The sequence below is a fragment of the Ambystoma mexicanum genome, chromosome 5q, assembly GCF_040938575.1.
Source record: "Ambystoma mexicanum isolate Mex_15411 chromosome 5q, UKY_AmexF1_1, whole genome shotgun sequence".
NCBI classification, from domain to species: Eukaryota; Metazoa; Chordata; class Amphibia; order Caudata; family Ambystomatidae; genus Ambystoma; species Ambystoma mexicanum.
In genome coordinates this window covers 113957309-113975351 of record NC_090933.1, presented here as the reverse complement: position 1 = coordinate 113975351, position 18043 = coordinate 113957309, and the positions used below count along the sequence as shown (strand labels likewise).

General features: G+C 48.4%; 1 protein-coding gene across 1 annotated transcript in view; it reads left to right on the top strand.

Moving 5' to 3' along the window:
• The window catches only part of ABITRAM (actin binding transcription modulator), a 279066-nt gene that overhangs the window by 114627 nt on the left and 146396 nt on the right, over nt 1-18043 (top strand). The window contains exon 3 of the mRNA XM_069620629.1: nt 6623-6752. Within this exon, the coding sequence (XP_069476730.1) occupies nt 6623-6752 (130 nt within the window). The remainder of the gene's footprint in view (nt 1-6622; nt 6753-18043) is intronic.

The following is an 18043-nucleotide window of genomic DNA, read 5'->3' as shown; positions in this document are numbered from 1 at the left end:
TTATTCGTTATAGCAGTGACAGTGATAGCATAGGAGCTTTTTGACTGGGATGGTGTCTTTGAGTTGGACTTTCACAGACATCCTGACAAGCACCCGAGTTATCTTAGTTTAGGTAGGGAAACCCCATTCGAGTTAAGGACAGATAGGTTTATCTCTCCTTTTGAATAAAAGTCTATAGCCAAAAGCTCAATCCACATGGTCGGACTTCTCATTCTTTGTCAGCACACTTCCCTGTAGTCTCACAGACTATAGAAGGAATTTCTCAAGTCTTCTCTTCGAAACCTCTGCACAAGGCCTCTTTGAAGTTTTTGTCCTGGAAGACTGCCTTTCTAGTTGCCATCACTTCTGCCAGGCGAGTGGGAGGAATCTGGTTTTTCCTTTGAGCCTACCTACTTGACTTTTCTTTAATCCAAGGTTGTCCTTCGCACAAATAATTATTTCACGCCAAAGGTCCCGTCTTTATTTAACCTTAATGATCCACAGGTTTTGCCTGTGTTCTTTGGACTTCCTTCATCTCCTGCCGAACGATCCTTGCATTCTCTGGATGTGGTCCGGGTCCTAATGTTCTATGTGGCTCGCACTTAGGACCTCTGCTAGTGTTCCCAATTGCTTGTGTCTTTTGGTCCTTCTGGCAAGGGCAACACCCTTTCATAATCTTCCATCCCAAGATGGTTGTCTGGGTGTATTTCACACTGTCATCGACTGGCATACAGGTTCCTTTTGGGCAGGCCTGGGGCGCACTAGATGAAAGCTGTTGCTACTGCTACTACAGCTCTCCTATACAGTGTTCCCCTGATGGACATTTGCAGAGCGGTCACCTTGAGGTCTGTCCATACATCCACAAGGTTCTACTGCATCAATAGTGATTCCAACGTGGACTCCCGGGTCTACCAGGCAGCTCTAGCCGACGGGTTTGGTTGAGTTGAGTGGTTTTCTGAGGAGAGTTGTTTCCTTCAGTTGAGCTACACCTCCGCCCTTGTGGTTTTTACATGTGTACCACTTTATAATCTATTCAGGCAGCATGTGAATCTATGAAAGAGCCAATGCTGGAGAAGGAAAAAGTTACTTACCTGGAACTCTGTTCTTCAGCATTGGTATCTTTCATGCATCTTCTTGGTTCATAGTGCCACTTTATGTGCACTATGCCAAATCTGAAGATGGTCTCCAGCGGTTGGGGTTAAAGGAGGCCTGTGCATTGGCTGTGGGGCAATGTGACCCTTAATGACTCTAACAGAGTACTAAAGTGACGAGTAGTTTAAAAATGAAAGGTAAACTGCTTATATTCTACTGAGGATTACAAGCCTGTCATGGTAATATTCAAACAGCATGTGAATCTATGAAAGATACCAATGTTGGTGAACAAGAGTTACAGTTAAGTAACTTTTTGCTTCCTTCTTGCTGTGTTGTGCAGATTCTATGCAAAGCAAGGAATTTGTTTTCTTGACTTCCACTTCTGCCATATAAGCGCATAGCTGCTGATGGTAGGCAAATATGCATGAGAGCAGGTTATTTTTCTCCATATTTGTCCTATTTAACCGTTTTTTTTCCATATGGTTTAGTTTGGTGGTGAACCATTTAGCATGTTTTAAAAGATGTCCTCAGTATGATGCTGTGTAAGGTTGTGGTGATTCAGTTATGGATGATGAGTCTCACATGCACACGTGCAATGCAGTACCACTTGTACTGACCAACCAATACCTCACCTCCTCTACAATTCACCTCCATGCTCTTACCCACTGTCCTTCCTAATACTGGTCTCTTGGCCTGCCATCCATTCCACTTCTTCCTCCTCTGACCTCACCCAAAATATCCAAAATGTCATGTTTCCTGTGGTCTCTGTTACTCCTCTCTCTGTCCTCCGGTTGGTTGCCTGGCCCTGGCCAATCTGGCCTTGGCTTTCCATCCTGGGAGATGTTACAACAAATGTTTTAGTGTATTAAGCCGCACCCCTTTTCACCACACAGGGCCCACATTAGAGCAACAATGGCAGTCTCTGTTGTATAGTGTCCAAATTAGTTAGGGGGTCCGGTTCTGGCCTCGCAAGGTAAGTATGGTGTGTGTGTGTGTGGGTGGTAGAGATCATGGTTTTAGTTCCTGGTGGTAGCGTTTATTCGCTGGTTCTGCGGTGGGCAGCAATGTGCAGCATGTCAGGCAGACATGTAAGTTCTGCGCTGCATATTCCATCCCGTCTTTCTCTCTCGCTTTGCCTGTTATAGCTGCAAGGCATATGGCTTGGAGCACTGCTGGGTTGTGCTTTTTCTGTTGCTCTTTCGTGCCAGCTGTTCTCAAACTGAAAGAAAGAACCTGCCGAGCATTGGTGACCTGAGGCATGGGGCAATGCAAATGGGCACTGTCCAAGTATTAACAGGCACTTGTGGAGGGACAGGATTTTGGGCCCCTCCCAATTGCCACTGTCCCTCTCTGGGGTAGGACTGACTGGTTTCCACACTGGTAGGACTCTCACTCTATGCTGAGAGTGGTGCCTATCCCCTAATGACAAAAGGTCAGGTTACTGATGTCACACTTTGTGTAAACAGGTATTTACTAACACTACAAATGGTTTTGTTGCCTTTGTTAAGTGCCTTACCATTGGCGTAGTGGAGGCCCCTGCCACTACGTGTCCTGGGAGGAGGGGTGGGGGGGAGCTGGAGGCATCATGAAGCAAGACACATACAACAGATTCAAAGTTCACAATAAAATGGTTAGGATGGTAGAAGGTCTAACTTGCCCTATGCTAAGGTGGAATTTCCCTAGCTGAACGAAAGTCTGAGTCAAAAAGTTCAACTTAAAAGTCTGTGTCCAAACCCTATACCTGCCTTCAGAACTAAAGCTAAACAATGTGTAGGGATGTCAATAATAAATGGTGCTCAATACAAAGTTCTGAGCTTCTTCCCCAAGTTCAAAGTAACACAGTTAAAAAAAATTTAAAAAAGGGCCGTGAGGCCCTGTCCCCCTGTCAGTATTTGAAGTTCATCAAGTCTCAGGGATCCCTTCCCCAAAACTTCAACCTAGCAACCAATATGCGTTTCAGTCTTTCAATCAACTCTGGGTCAACCTGACCCTCTTTCTGGTTTGCATCACCATCTTACATGTAGTACTCCTTCTTGGTTGGTTTCACAATCTTTGTCTTTCACTATGCAGGGCTCACTGGTCTAGGCGCAGTTGTCAGACCATGCGGTCCACCCATCACAGGTCGCGCAACCAGGACCCCTAGCCTTCTTTAACCCACACATGCATTTGCCCCTGTGTACAAAGTTCTATTCATTTAGTTCCTCTTTGTCAGCCTCTTTACTTTATGTGCAGTGTTCTACTCTTCTGGCTTTTCCTAGTTAGCTTCCTGGCTTTGCCATACTGTATTACATACCTCTTGTCAGTCTTTGGCCTTGCTGCACTACATCTGTTTATAAGATTCAGTTTGTGGTGGTCTTATTCATGCCCCACCTTTTGTACTTCTTCACATTAGCTCTTTTCCCCATAGGTTGCTTTGATATGGGTATTTTCCTTTTGAACTTTCGTTCATTATTTGCTTTGCCTGTGAAGGTATATTTCAACTCAGTATTCATCATGTTTTGATTGTAGGTGTTCAGTCAATTCGGTAGTCAATATATGTAGTTTAGCACTGTTTTACGCTTTCATTAGGAAATGTTAATTTGAGCCAAGCCACACATTCCACAATTCCACCTAGAAGCCATCGCTGGAAGTTCACCTCCAGTTCTGAGCCACAACAGCAAGACATTGTGATCTCCATTACAGAGGCTCCTACACCTCAGGGATGTTTGCCAGCGTCCTGGCTCCTCTTCAGGTCCCACCACAGCTGCCTCTTCACAGAAAGGGTCCCCTGGTCTCTCCTACACAGGCCTCCTTGTTGCTCTTTTCTCTGCTTCCCTGGTCTTCCTTTATACACCTGCAGCCCCTTGACAGGTTGCAGGTGTTGATCCCTAATTAGAGTTGCTTGACCATAGTGAAAGATACATGCCTGACCCTCGGTTTTCTGCAGGCATCTTCCTCATCCCAGTACTAAAGTGGTGAAATGAAGGTGTAGTGTTCATTACTCCTAGTCGCCCCTTCCTCGTCCCAGTACTTTCAGATGTGAAATGTGGGGAACTGTTTTATAGTAGCCCATCAAGGTCGGTGGGAGAGTTTGGTTGGTTTGTGATATGAAAAGGGGGATACAATGTATCGCCTGTGGGCACCCCACTCCGAATCCACAAGGACTGCTTAAGCGATGGCCTTTCCCTGGCCACCTGAGAAGAGTATCCAGGGGGAGTAGAAGTGAGAAAACCCTCAGGTTTTTCACAGAATGTAAATAATATAATGTGCATGAATGAGTGAGTGCATGATGTATGGGTGGCTGCCTGGGTGTGCCTGTGTGATTGTATGGTGAAAGTGTATACACGTAAAAGTATAGGTGACTGGGTGTGCGTGTGTATGGTGTGTGTGCTTGTGTTCAGGGGTGCAACAAAACCTACATTTCGGGGGGGGGATTAACCCTTCAAATGTAGGGAGAGTTGCTAACTTCAAGGGCAGCGGGGGAGGGTCAAACTGATTTGTGTGGGGCATCGAACCTCCTTATGCATTCTAATTAGACTATTCTAGTGCAGTTTCCATGTTAGACGCAGTTAACTCTCCCCTTTAAATCTGAAAGCACCCAACTAAGGACTACTGTGAGAATGAGGGGTTTCCTGCCCCCCACCACCTTTCCAATCACTCCCCTGGTATCCAAGTACTAAACCCACATCACGATTTCAATTGCCTAAAGAATTATGCATTTGAATGCAGGTAATTAACAGTGAAATGCTTTACATGAGTAATTCCCAGGCCTATGTTAACTGTGAAAACCAGGCGCTGTTTAACATCTGTCTCCTGTTTTGTCCGACAACGGCTCTGTAGGTCAGCAAGGTAGAACCAACATGGCCCAAAAGTTTTAGGGCAAGGGGCCCAAATGTTGTGCTACGCCACTGTGTCTTACCTTACTCGCAGTGTTTAAAAGGCAGTGTCCATGAATTTATATATGGCAGGAATCCAAGAAGTCCTCCTTTTTTGCACATGTGGAGAGGGTTCTGTTACTTTCAGACGCTGTAATGGAAGCTGTTTTCTAAATGCCAGTGTCTTTGTAACCAAGTTTAGCTTGCTGGTATCTGTGGGCAGAAGTATCTTGAGGGGAGTAAAATCTGGCTGTACCTGATGTTATCTGGCTGGAAACCAGGATGGGGAGCAGGTGCAAGTGGATCTAGGTCACCTGGCCTAAGCCCCGCCCACCTGGTGCCTTTCTGCCTGCCGCTCTTTTTCACCACTTAGCAAGCCCCGCCCAACTGGTGCCTTCCTGCTTGCCGCTCTTTTTCACCACTTAAGGAGCCCTCCAGCTTCTTTTCCTTTGCAGATGGGGAGCAGGTGCAAGTGGATCTAGGTCACCTGGCCTAACCCCCGCCCACCTGGTACCTTCCTGCCTGCTGCTCTTTTTCACCACTAAGCAAGCCCCGCCCACCTGGTGCCTTCCTTCACCATCACTGTCTTGTGGCCAATGCTGGATTTGACTTTTATGGACTTCATTCATTCACGGTGCGTCATTCTTTCTCAACTCTCATGCTGGACTTCCTTTGCATCTTGTACTCATGGTGACCCTGAATCATGCTGTTCCCATCTTCATCTTGTATCCTGACTTGCAACATTATGTGTTACTACTGACTTCTGCAATTGTATTCGCTCTCCACGCTTGCTTCTCCACTCTTGTTGACTGCTTAATCTCTTTTCTCTCCTCCTTTCCCTTCTCCCTTTTCCTATCTCCTCCCCTTACTTTCTTCTATGCACTTACTCTATCAGAATTGTCCCTGGACCTAATATGATAGCAACCTTGTCTGTTTCCTTCACCCTCCTATTACTGTTTTTTTCCTCCCCACCACCCCTCCAGCACTATCTGAAATGTCATCAGGCCTAGTATGATAGTCGCTTGTTTTGTTCCTCCCCTCCCTTTCTGCACCCCTCTCCCTCACCTTTTGTTTTTCTCCGGCTCTACCAGAAATGTCGTCAGGCCTAGTACGGTAGTCGCCTGTCTGTTTCCATTTCCTTCCCACTCTCCCCCTCCCTTCCTTATCTATGTCTTAGCTCTTGCACTATCTGAAATGTCGTCAGGCCGAGTACGATAGTTAATTTCACATCCTTACTGTTCATGGTCTATTAGAATGTGGTTGTATTTTCCCTTGTTTCCTCCCTTGCCTTGAAGCGCTTTGAAACACATAGTTTATTTATATAGCGCCTATACACAATCATATCAGAGGCTGCATGTCATTGTCCCCTGCCCAGTGATGAGGACTAAGTCAGGGTGATCAGGGAATCCTCACCATACCACCCATGGCGGGTGAGGGGAGGTCATGGGGGGGGGGTTGGTTCTTCCACTAGTTCAAGGAGGCACGTGGCCCTGGTGGTTTCCCACTAGATGTCCCCATAGTCATGTAGGGGACGTTGTCACAGGTCTTACTGTTATTTTGTTTGGTAATGCTTCACATGTTAAACATAGAAATAAAATAAAGGGTCTGCAAATCATTTGCATTCTACATGAGAGGTCAAACAATCCAAAATGCTCACCACAAATCTAGCCTAATCTTAATATGATTTCTTGTCACAGAATTTGCATCATTACATTGGCGGAATCGCATCCTGTTCTTCGAAGTGGAAGAACAATTACGAAAATTAATTACCAGATAAGTGCCAACTGCTGCCGACTACAAAACCGAGTGTCTGGAAAGTCAAAGCGGGTATGGTAATATATTTGTACTGGTATTCCCTAATGGCCTTATGGAAGCATGTTGGTTTCTTGGTGATGTACTCTCTGTATGCTACGTCTTTCATAACCAAACTAAGTGCCATTCTTTTGTCTTGAATAGTCAATTTTGTGTGATGGATGAGCTCATCAGCATGTTCATGTTCATTTACACCCATAAAATGTTCATAAGCTACTTCCTTAAAGCGTAGTTATGAAATATTTGAGCTGTGAAAATGAAATGGCTTTTAAATTCATCACCTTTTTATAATCGCAAGACTGGTGGTTCGTTTATGGATTAAGCACTTGCTTCTGACATGGGACAGGCCTGCTTTTTGCAAATTTGAATCCGGCAGCTCCGATTCAGCACTTTTCGATACACTGAGTAGCATTGGGTAACTAAAGATATTATTACTTTCTGCTCTGTGATCCCCAATTGGGCACTTGCAGACAATACTTGAAGACTTCCTGTAATAGACAGTTGTGCACTTCTCAGCAGATACATTCTCATTTTATGGCAGCAGCAGATCACCCAAGAGTTTAACTCCCTCAACCCCCTGCCCCCTCTCTCCCTGAACTGCATCCCGGTTTGATGCTGAAGACTCGGAGGAAGAGTAGGAGGAGGAGAATGTGCCTACAAGGCACACACTGTTCGATCAACACTGGTAGACATGCAGAATGATGCACAAGCCATAAATCATCACTCATTATATAATCTTTTAGTGGCACGAGTACATCCAAGGGATACAGTGAGTGCCTTTTTGCTCCCCAGCAGCCTCATTCCCATTCCAAAGCCTTAGGATGTATTCTCCCAGTTACTACAAGATGATGCTAGTACAGACAAATTTAGTGAGCAAGAGGACCAAGGGCTAGAACTGTATCCTGATGAAAACGTTCAGGGGGAGTAAGTAGGTGAACTACACATGGTTGAGTAATTAAGAGGTTAAATGGCTCAATTACGTCTTCCCTTAACCTTGATCTTGTGGCTCACTTCCAGGGTCCCACTGTCTGGTAACATCCTTTCTTTCCACAAGCTAATCGCCTTCTGTTCAGCACTGATGTAACAAAATACTTCTTATACAACCGAGTGTTGCAGAGATTTTCCAGAGCCCTCTGGTGAGGGATGGGACACCATCCAGCCCAAAGGCAGGACAAAGTTTCCAACCAAAGTAAAATACCAACCTCTTTAAAGTGGTATCTGTGGCAGAGCAGTCAGGCTTAACTCAAGGGAGGAGGCAGTCTGGCAGTGAAGTATAGTTATTCCACCATAATTGTCCCCCGACCATACACTACACTGATATACTGAAAAGTATATACTTAATCATCAAATCACACATTGAATATCTAAAAGGGCCAACTAAGGTATGCATGACACGCTATAGGACACACCTGCTGCATTGTGGTATGCCAGTTCACACAAGGTTAACTGTGGGAGAAAAAGGGAACTACAGCCAACATTATAACACATTTTATAGAGTCATAATCTGAATCCAATATGCCACACGTGAATAATCTCACTACTACCCTTGACCTCTAAGGCATAGCTTTAATGTTTATATGTGCACCATATATTACATACAACTAGATGGAATAAAAAGTGGCAAACGGTTAGCCAACAATGGCCACCAAGTTAGCTCACAATTAGGCTCACCATACCAGACCCATAAGGTCTCCTTAAATTACCAGAAATGTTGTGATACAAATTGACCGAGAGGTAGGTTGTAAACACATCTCCCTAGGCAGGAGTGTAATGCAGAGATTTTAAACTTAGTAGTAAATTAAAGATGCAAGCTAAAAACGTATTTGACATTTTTTTTGGGTACCCGGAATTTAATTTTCAACGTACAAGTAAGTCCCTTCCAAAGCTACCCTTAAGGAGCTTGTAGGTGGTTAACGTTCCTCATAGGTACCTCCAGCCACAGTGATTGAGACATTAGGTAGTCTGAGTTCTACAGAGGAGGCAGCAACTAACCCAAGGGGAGGCCAGGGGAGAGTTCCAGTTTTGAGATCCGGAAGCCCCAGAAAAAAGGAAGTAATGCAGGATTTGGGCCAATGAAAGCTTATTGCAATATGAGATACAAGGGGGACCTGCAGGAATTCACGACCATGCACATGAGGTAAGTAGTCACAACTCTAGTTTGAAAGGACTTTACTCAGGAACTGTGAAACAACTTGGTAAGTAAAATCTTCTTTTCTAGGTGTCGCAGGGACTTGAACGCAAAAGAAGTAAAATCTGAAATCTAGAAACAGCCCCAACATGGTCCATCTTGTGAGAAGGAACGGGAGGATTAAGGCTTTATTGCAAAATCTTCCAGGAATATTGATAAGTACACCAGTAACATCCCAGAAAACTAGAGGAAAGCTCAGGGTCTCCCCTAGGCATACCCATTCACTCATGGGCTGGCTTAAGCCAGCCCTCCAATTGCAGACAAAGGTTTTGGTGGGCTGCCAGTTAGATTGGCTCAAAAACATGCCAAACCCTCAGGTCCACCCAGACAATTTGTGTACTGGCCTGCCTCGGGCCAGGGGCCAGTCTAAACCAGTCCAAGCCACCACAGAAGGTGCAGGGTTGCCTCAGAGTGAGGCCATGTTTGCACATCAGACATTTTAGGCCTGCCTCATGGTTTCCCTAAACAAAGGAATATCGCAAAACAAAATCGCTGAGAGTAGGTCTTAAAAAATCCATGATTGCAATATTGGCTACTACAGTAGTAGATTGGGATTCTAATGCAGCAGAATCTGGTAGGAGGACGTAAGTCCTACTGACAACAATAATGAGTCCAGAATCTTAGAAAATGAAAGCGGCAACATGAAAAGTTTAGGGGATTCATAAAATAGGAAAGCGAAACTCTCTCCCTACCCCAAATGGAATTCTGCCCCGACACTGAGGTTAACAGACGGAATTTGAGATTACAGCGACAATTCTATATCACATAAGTGAGGCAGACTAGCATTTTTAAAAAATCTACCACTAGCCATACTACTGCACACCCTGATAAACAGTACAAACCATTGGATGATGTCTTTCCCCCTCTCATGCCCGAGTGTTACTCAATGCCAGATTGGGTCATCATAGCAGCAACAACTCTCAGAAAATTCTATAGCACTTTAACAGTTATTGTTGACCAGGATGGCCTAAAATTTTATGCTTTTTGCATGTTCGTTTCTTCCACTGTTTCTGTACTCCATTATAGCACTTGATGCAATGGCCATGTCCTCATGGTATCGCGAGATGTTGCACAAGATGGATGTGCTGCAAGTACCTTCGATCAGATTAAAGACTAATCGTTAGAAAGGGTGAGATAGCTTCCATCATTTCATTGATTTGTCTGTGAATGTAGCTCATGTGGACGTCTGCAATATGACCACTGGGGATGTTTTGTGACCTTAAAACCCAATAAAGGCAGCCACACTTTGCTTTGAAATGAAAGTGAAGATTGTTAACTTGCTTCATGATGGTTTTGAACTTTTGAGGAAAACGGTAGATGAGATTTCCAGAGGTTCTTTCTCCTACCAGCAACTGAATACCATATCGGTTGCGTCTTGTGGCGAGGTGGATTAAGGACCGGACACCAAGGTAGAGTGTTCCCAGAGTTTTTATTAAATAATAAGGAAAAGTGTCTAACTTTCCCTAGTTTTGCAGGCTTACCCCTACCTATTTCTAAGATAACTCGGTGCTCATCGTCAGGGTGGGGGTCAAAAGAAGGTCTCTGGCCTCTGTCCGAAACCTTCTATAACCCTACTACTAAGTTACAAAAATAGTTTATATTTTATAGAAAAGAAAGTACCAGGAGAATGGCTCCCTTCTGCTAGTAAACAGGTTCAGTCTTTTCAATCTTTTGCTTCAGTTTCTAATTCAACAAAGGGTTCTGGGGCAGGAGAATGACTCCCATCTCCTGACCCAACCTATAGTCTACAAAAGCCCCTTTAATTCCTTCAAATTAGTTTTATAGACTTATTCCACAATTCTAATGGTCCTTCTTGATCTTTTCCCACTCTGAAAGTTCTCTCTAAACAGCTCTGGTTGTCTGTTCTTCTTTGCACATCTGTTAATGTAATCACTGTGACGAGGGAGAGTAATCCCGAGGCAGTTTTGGCTTTTATAAATGTCACTGTCACCACTGTGATGAAGAAGATCATTATTGTTGCACTCTTGACTTTGTCAGCTTTTCCAACTACTGCTGTAATAAGGGAGGCTATCCTGCATGCTTCCGCTGTGGTTTCTCCTTGTGTCACCACTGTAACGAGGGAGACTACTCCTGTACTTCTCTTGAGTTTCAAAGGAGTCACTACTTTGATGAGGGTGTGCAACTTTGTTGCAGTTATATCCTGGCCCCCTCCCAGTTCTCTCCCTATGCCCGTTACCTTCTTTCTTGAGGGCAAGTGTCACTGGGTCTTCCTGTGGGGTCCAGGCCGCTTCTCTCCACTGCACGCATTCCGCTGCTCTGTCGACTTCCTTCCTGGTGGTATTCCCCTTCCTTTGAGGCCTTGGCAGTATCATCGTCGTTTATGGACCAGCTGGTCCATCCTCCTTGGGTCACGCCACTGCCTGGAGCTCTTATTCTTCGGTCCGGGTTGGTGGCTTGCCTACCCATTGCTCGTATGGTCGGGAAGGGCCACTCACCGTCCTGACTATGGTTCTCCAGGCTCCCATGTGTGGCTTCACTATGGCTCTGCGTTCATATCTCCTAGGCTCCTCCTTTTCCATTAAAGGTTAGTCCTTCCTCTGTACATTTTTTTTAATTGGCATTTTGTTCAAACAAATTGTAAAAGAAAAACAAACCGTTAACAAAACTTCCTTTCCACCCTCCCCGTCCCAGGTCTTGGTTGTTCCACTATACTTCCTCATGTTGTCCTCGCCCGTCCCCTTTGCTCCCTTGGCGATCAGCTGAGCCTGCGCTTCTCTTATCGTGAATCTGTGGCCTGTCCCCCACCTTTCCTTGTTAGTTCCCGCCTTCCTCCCCTTTCATTCTCATGCCCCAGAGTAACCCCTATTATAATCAAGATCCTGAATAAAATATTACAGTTCCCATGATGTTTGTAGCTGAGGCGCTATTTGTAATGGACAGTCCAGATTCATTTCTCCCCTTATATAATGTGTTACAGTGGTGTTTTATACTTAAAGGTCCAGCCATATAGTTAAAGTTCATCATTCACAGCTCAGTATTTAAGATACAGGTTTAATACAGTTATAGGGAAATCCTATTTAGTCCTAACTATAGGTACATCTCAATCTACAAATCATCTTGGATTCCATTTGTCTTGGGAGCAATTTCTGGTCACCCCCCTTGACTGCCACACCTGACTTTTTGCAATCCAATGACTCTAATGTCATCTACCAACCTTAATGATGTAATTATGGTATGTATGATTTACTATTTTCACTGTGGTGCATGAGATAGATGTGGCTTTTGTGCCATTTGTTAGCCTTGACAGGGACCGGTGGTCAAAACACGTGTTGGCTGTGACTATGAATTGTTTGTGAATATTGTCCAACTTTTGATTGAGGACTCTGTATAATAACATTTGAGGTTATTGTGACGTGGTTGTAACCATTGCTCAACATTTGAGGACTCTGCATCAACAGTTTGTGAAAATTAAATATAGAGTGACTTTATGCAGTCTCTGTATCATATTTGATACAAGTTACCAATGTGTGCCTCTCTGCAGAGTGTTTACTTTACATTCAGTGGCTTTTAAAAGATTACCAATGGATTTTCGAGCATACTGTTGGGGTTCCTATGCAGGCAGCACCAAAGAGGAGTAGGAAGTAGAGGGAAATCACAGATGGTGGACAGGGCAGATGAAGGCTTGGTCTGGCCCCCTAAGCCCAAATGTGGCCATGTGCACCCAGGAACAGAGCCAGTCCCACCTTTTTATGAACAGACTCGTCAGATGAAGCACAGGACCAATGATAGTGCGATACAGGCCCCTGAGCAGCACCACACATCACCAAACTGGGAACATAGTCTCTGCACTAGCCCAAACAGTCTTTACGATAGTTTTAGGGCTGGACATCATGTCTTTCTCAAAGAGAAAGACATGGGACCCCTCTAGCCTACCTGATCTCCTCCTTCTCTCCTCACATCCACTGTTATGCAGACGACACACAGCTCTCCTTCAAGCTTCCCTCTACTGCCTCGTCTTCCTCCTCTCTCATCCCTGACTGTCTGACTGCTTTTCAGGCATGGTGTGCTGCCAATGATCTCTGCCTTAATGTCCTTAGATCCATCTCATTGAGACCCGAGCTCCCTCCTATCCTCTGGCCACCATCTATGGGTCCCCTCCCTTCACCCTTGTGTGAGGCAAAAAAACCTTGATGCCATCTTTGACTCCTCTCTCTCCTTCTCTCCTCACATCGCGGACCTTGCCAAGAAGGCCCACTGTCAGCTGCATTCTCCCTTTCCTCACCTTCCTCCAGAAACATAAGGTCTGCAGAGGTCTGGTCCTCTCTAGGCTGGACTACTGCAACATCCTCTTCCTCAATCTTCATTTAGCCTCCCTTCGCCCCCTTCAACTAATCCAGAATAGGACTGCAAGACTTATCCTTGGCCTCAAGCCCACGGACTGCATCTCCCCACCCCTAAAATCTCTCCGCTGGCTCCGGGTTGCTGCTAGGATCAAGTTCAAGACCCTCTGCATCATCCAAAAAGCTTTCTGAGACTTGGGACCCCGCTACATCTAACTCTCTTCCTAAATACCTCACTGCTAGAGCCCTTCGATCTTCTAGCTCCAACTCCCTGCAGATCAGATGCTTCTCTAAGCAGAGATGGGGGGTAGATCTTTCATCCGCAGAAGTCTCCCTCTAATTGCACTCCATGCCCCTCTCAGGCTTGAGCCGGGTCTCCTTAAGTTCCAGAAGCTCCTCAAGATCTTACTTTTCTCTTCTTCTCCCCTCTCCCCCACTCCTGCTAACACCCCCATCTGCCGCAGTAACTGGCTGCCTCGTTCTACACCAGGCCCCCCTGCCTAGTCTACCCCCCCCTCCTCGCACTTAGCATGTGGACCAGCAACCCATGCAATCCCTGGCACTTGCCCATCTGGCTTACCCTTAGCACTTACCTAGCTCTTGTGGCCCACTTTCCCTCACCACCCCCTCCTGTACCCCCTCTTTCACTTGCACTCTCTCTTCTTTATCCCTTCCTACCCGAGCACTTCGCCATTCACCCTACCGGCACTCGCCCCCCTTCCCGCACCCCCCCCTTTCTCCCTCGCACTTCTTATTACTGCACTTGCACGATGTGAATGTCACAAGGCCTACTAGGACCGTTATTGTTATCATTCTCTCTTGTTCGCCTCCCGTTTTTTTTGTCTTGTGGTGCCTTGAGACACCATTTGGTGTGTTGCCATCTTACAGATATCCAATAAATACAAAAATACAAATAGAAAATACAAGACACTGGGCTTCATTACGATTTGGTCGGTATCCGAGCGGTAAATCTGCCAGAATACCGCCCAAATGAATTACCAAATGGTGGTGGCGGTGTAATTCCCCATTTAATTTGAGTCCATTGGACTCGAGGAGGTTTTTTGGTGGAATTACTGCATCAGAATTTCCACTGCTGTAATTCCGTCGATTCTGCCGATTATTCTGCGGTGAGTTGGACGATTTACCTCCAGGATTTTCCTGGAGGAATATACCCATCTCCATGCCCAAACCCGTGATTTAGTCTAGTGGTAAATTTGGCTGTAACAGAGTTACCGCCACTTTCTCCAGCATGGGGTCTGGCATGGATTCACATGCTCATGAATATTCCCCGTCGTCAGGCTGGGAATCCTCGGTAAAGAAAAAACCAGTATCAGTTTCGTTTCTGATCTGTCTTTCGTAGTAATAACCAATCACTGGTCTCTGCGTCATACTGACCACAGCCAATGACTGCCCTCTACCTAAGCACCGCCTCTGGCAGCCATCTTCAGATTTTTACCGCACGTTCATGTGTTGGGATCCTCGTGCTATTGCTCTCGAGCGTTAGTGCTATTTTTCGCGCTTTTTCACAAAAAACTTCGATTCTTTCGGTCAAAAGAGCCTCGAGCTCCACCGATCCTACATCCGATCAACGGGGACCCGTGTCGGATTCGTCTGTGCCCCTCAAGGGTGAAGATTTCGTCGAGCTACACTTCGGAGGACTCCAGAAGCTTCTCAGGCCCGGTCTCGGAGATGGCCCAGGAGAAGGGAAGCTCGACGCCCGGAAAGCTGTTCAGGGTCTGCCCTGGATGCCAGCTGCAGAACGTCTTTAAGGAGGACGAACACTCTTTCTGCCTTTACTGCCTTCATGAGGACAAGACGCATGTGGAGAAGGACTGTGCGTTTTGCGGCAACATGTCGGAACGGACCATGAAGGACCGCCATCAACGTCTCGCCAACTGGCTGGAGGGTAAGAGCCCGTCTGGCGAGAAGAAGAAGAAATCCGAGCGGTCTTCTAAGACCTTTGAGGGCGCCCCGGCGACGGGGGCCCAACATAAGGCCAAGCACCGCGAGTCCGCTGGCACCGGCAGCGCCGAACGGTCGGGCTCTACGGGCGCCAGGCAGGGCGCACCCTCCCCGGCACCATCAACCACGAGCCAACGCTCTGGGTCGGGTAAGAGGAAGGCCGAGCACCCGGCGAAGCTCCTGGAGAGGCCCCGGTCGAGCTCTAAGGCAGAGGAGGAGCGTGGCAGTGCCCCCTCCCTCAAGGATAAGGCGGTGAGCGCACCTAAGGTGGTGAAGGCCTTGATCCATCCGACCAAGCCCTCTATCGAAACGGTCGCGGCGGCCCTGGCTCAGCCTGTGGAGGCTGCACCAGTGGTGGCGACCTCAGGGCCCAGAATCTCCCTGCCTCCTCGGAGGGAGTCTTCTTTTGTGCCCATCGATAGGACCCCCGTGAAACCCTCCGTGGGGAAGAAGAAGGGGGGGCAGGGCGTCGTCGTAGATTCGGCCTCAACCTCAGAAGAGGAGCTGATCGAGGTCTTAAGCCACGGCCTAGGCGTGGAAGAAGGCCAGCCCGTCGGAATGGACCCCGACGCAGGTGACGACGACGACATCATCGAGGATACCGACGGGGCCCCTGCTCGCCCGTCGGATTCCCCTCTGCCAGCGCCGCAAGACAACTCGGCGGCCATTTTGTTGGCCATACAGTCCTTATGCTCCGAGATAAGGACGAGGCTACCGTTACCGACGGAGGAACCTCTCCCGTCGGGGGATCCAGAACCGGGACCTTCTGGTGTTCCCCCTACCAAGAAAAGAAGGATCCATCCACCACCTCCTTTTCAACCGTCGCGCCCCGTCCAGCCCTCCTCCCCGTCCACCCGAGGGGATGATACGGGGACTGACACGGCAGCGACGGGTACGGACGACGAGGCATACGACGAGGATATTCCGTCGTCGCCTCCCACCAGGGCTTCTCCGCCCGACGAGATCGGATCTTTCCACTCCATGATCTCCAGGGCTTCCGAGCTTTTCCAACTCTGCCCTGAGGAGAAGAAAAAGGAAGGCTTCCTTTATCAGCGGCGCGAGGCCAAGAGGAAGACGGTCCTCGCAGTGCCTCTGTTGGACGACATTTGGGATGAGGGCCTTTCCCTCCTCAAGAACCCTTCCACGACGCCAGCTAGAAGAGACCGGTACGAGAAAAAGTACTGGGTCCCGGACACGGCCCCCCTATGCCTCCGGGCGCAGCCTACCCCGGATTCCGTCGTCTCCGCGGCAGCCAGGAAGAAAGCGGGGGGGGGTGCGGCCTCCACATCGACTTCCCCGCCGGACGGCGAGGGAAAGAAATTGGATGCTATGGGACGTAGAGTCATCTCGTCGGCAGCGACGACGATTAAAGCGGCCAACGCCTTGGCTATCGTGGCCAGCTACGACAGGGAGCTCTGGTACAAGATAGCTCCCCTGCTGGATTTTCTGCCGGACGACAAGAGGGCGGAGGCCCTGGAGATCCTGCAGGAAGGTGAGGTGGCCTCGGACCACGCCATCACCGTGGCGACGGACATCGGCGACACTGGGTTCCGCCAGCTGGGCAACGGCGTTTGCCTTCGACGTCGTGGATGGCTCAAAGCTACGGACTTCCGGCAGGACGTCCAGACCAGAGTCCTGGACATGCCCTTCGACGGGAACAACCTGTTTGGGAAGACAGTGGACGATTCCCTTCAGGCCATCAAGGCGGATACTGAGACGGCCCGGGCCCTTGGAGTCCTGCAGCAACGACGGACGCCCTTTCGGAGCGGCGGAGGCAAGGGCGCCTCCAAAGGTTCCGGCGGCGGTTTCGCTTCCTACCGTCAAGCGGCCCGCTCGTCGTCGCAAGAGGCCTACAGAGGACGAGGCAAGTCTAGCGGACCCCGCCGTCGTCGCCAAGGAGGTCAAGGCGGCAAGGCCGCGTCCAAGCAGGATTGAACCGGCCGTGGGGTCGGGCCCCCACCGAAGCACCCCGGTGGGAGGCCGGCTGGCGGGCTTCGTCAGCGTGTGGGAGTCCATCTCCACCGACCGTTGGGTGCTGGACGCCCTGGCCCGGGGCCACACGCTCGAGTTTCAAAGAAGGTGCCCGCGCGTCCCCCCCGTGGCCAGGAAAGAACTTCCCTCAACTTCTCCTGGAGGTAAAGGCGATGCTCAGAAAGGGCGCCATCGAACTCGTCCCAAAGAGGCTTCGGGGCTCCGGAGTCTACTCGAGATACTTCCTCGTGAAGAAGAAGACGGGAGGATGGCGCCCCATCCTAGACCTGCGACGTCTGAACAAGTTCATCAAGGCGCAGAAGTTCCGGATGGTCACCCTCCAGCACGTCCTGGGTCAGCTGGAGGAAGGAGACTTCCTATCGTCGTTGGATTTGGAGGATGCCTACTTCCACATTCCCATCTAAAAGGGGCACCGAAAATTCCTCAGATTTGTGGTCCAAGGGCGTCATTACCAGTTCAAAGCCCTTCCCTTCGGACTACGGTCGGCACCCAGGGTATTCACCAAGTGCCTCGCACCGGTGGCGGCGCAGCTGCGCCGCGAGGGGATTCACGTCTACCCCTACCTGGACGACTGGCTCATCCGCGCCAAGACGAGGGAGCTCGCCGTGGTCCACACGGCAAGGACCGTCCAACTCCTCACGGACCTGGGATTCTCCGTGAACTACGCCAAATCCCACCTGGTGCCCGCGCAAGTCGCACTGTTTCTGGGAGCGAGGCTCGACACAGTGTCCCTTCTGGCCTCCCCGTCGGAGGAGAGGACCAGGACCATCTTGGGCAAGGTGCAACGGATGTTGGTGGCCGACGCGGCCAAAGTGAGGTCCATCAAGTCCCTCCTCGGGATGATGTCTTCCTGCATCTACCTC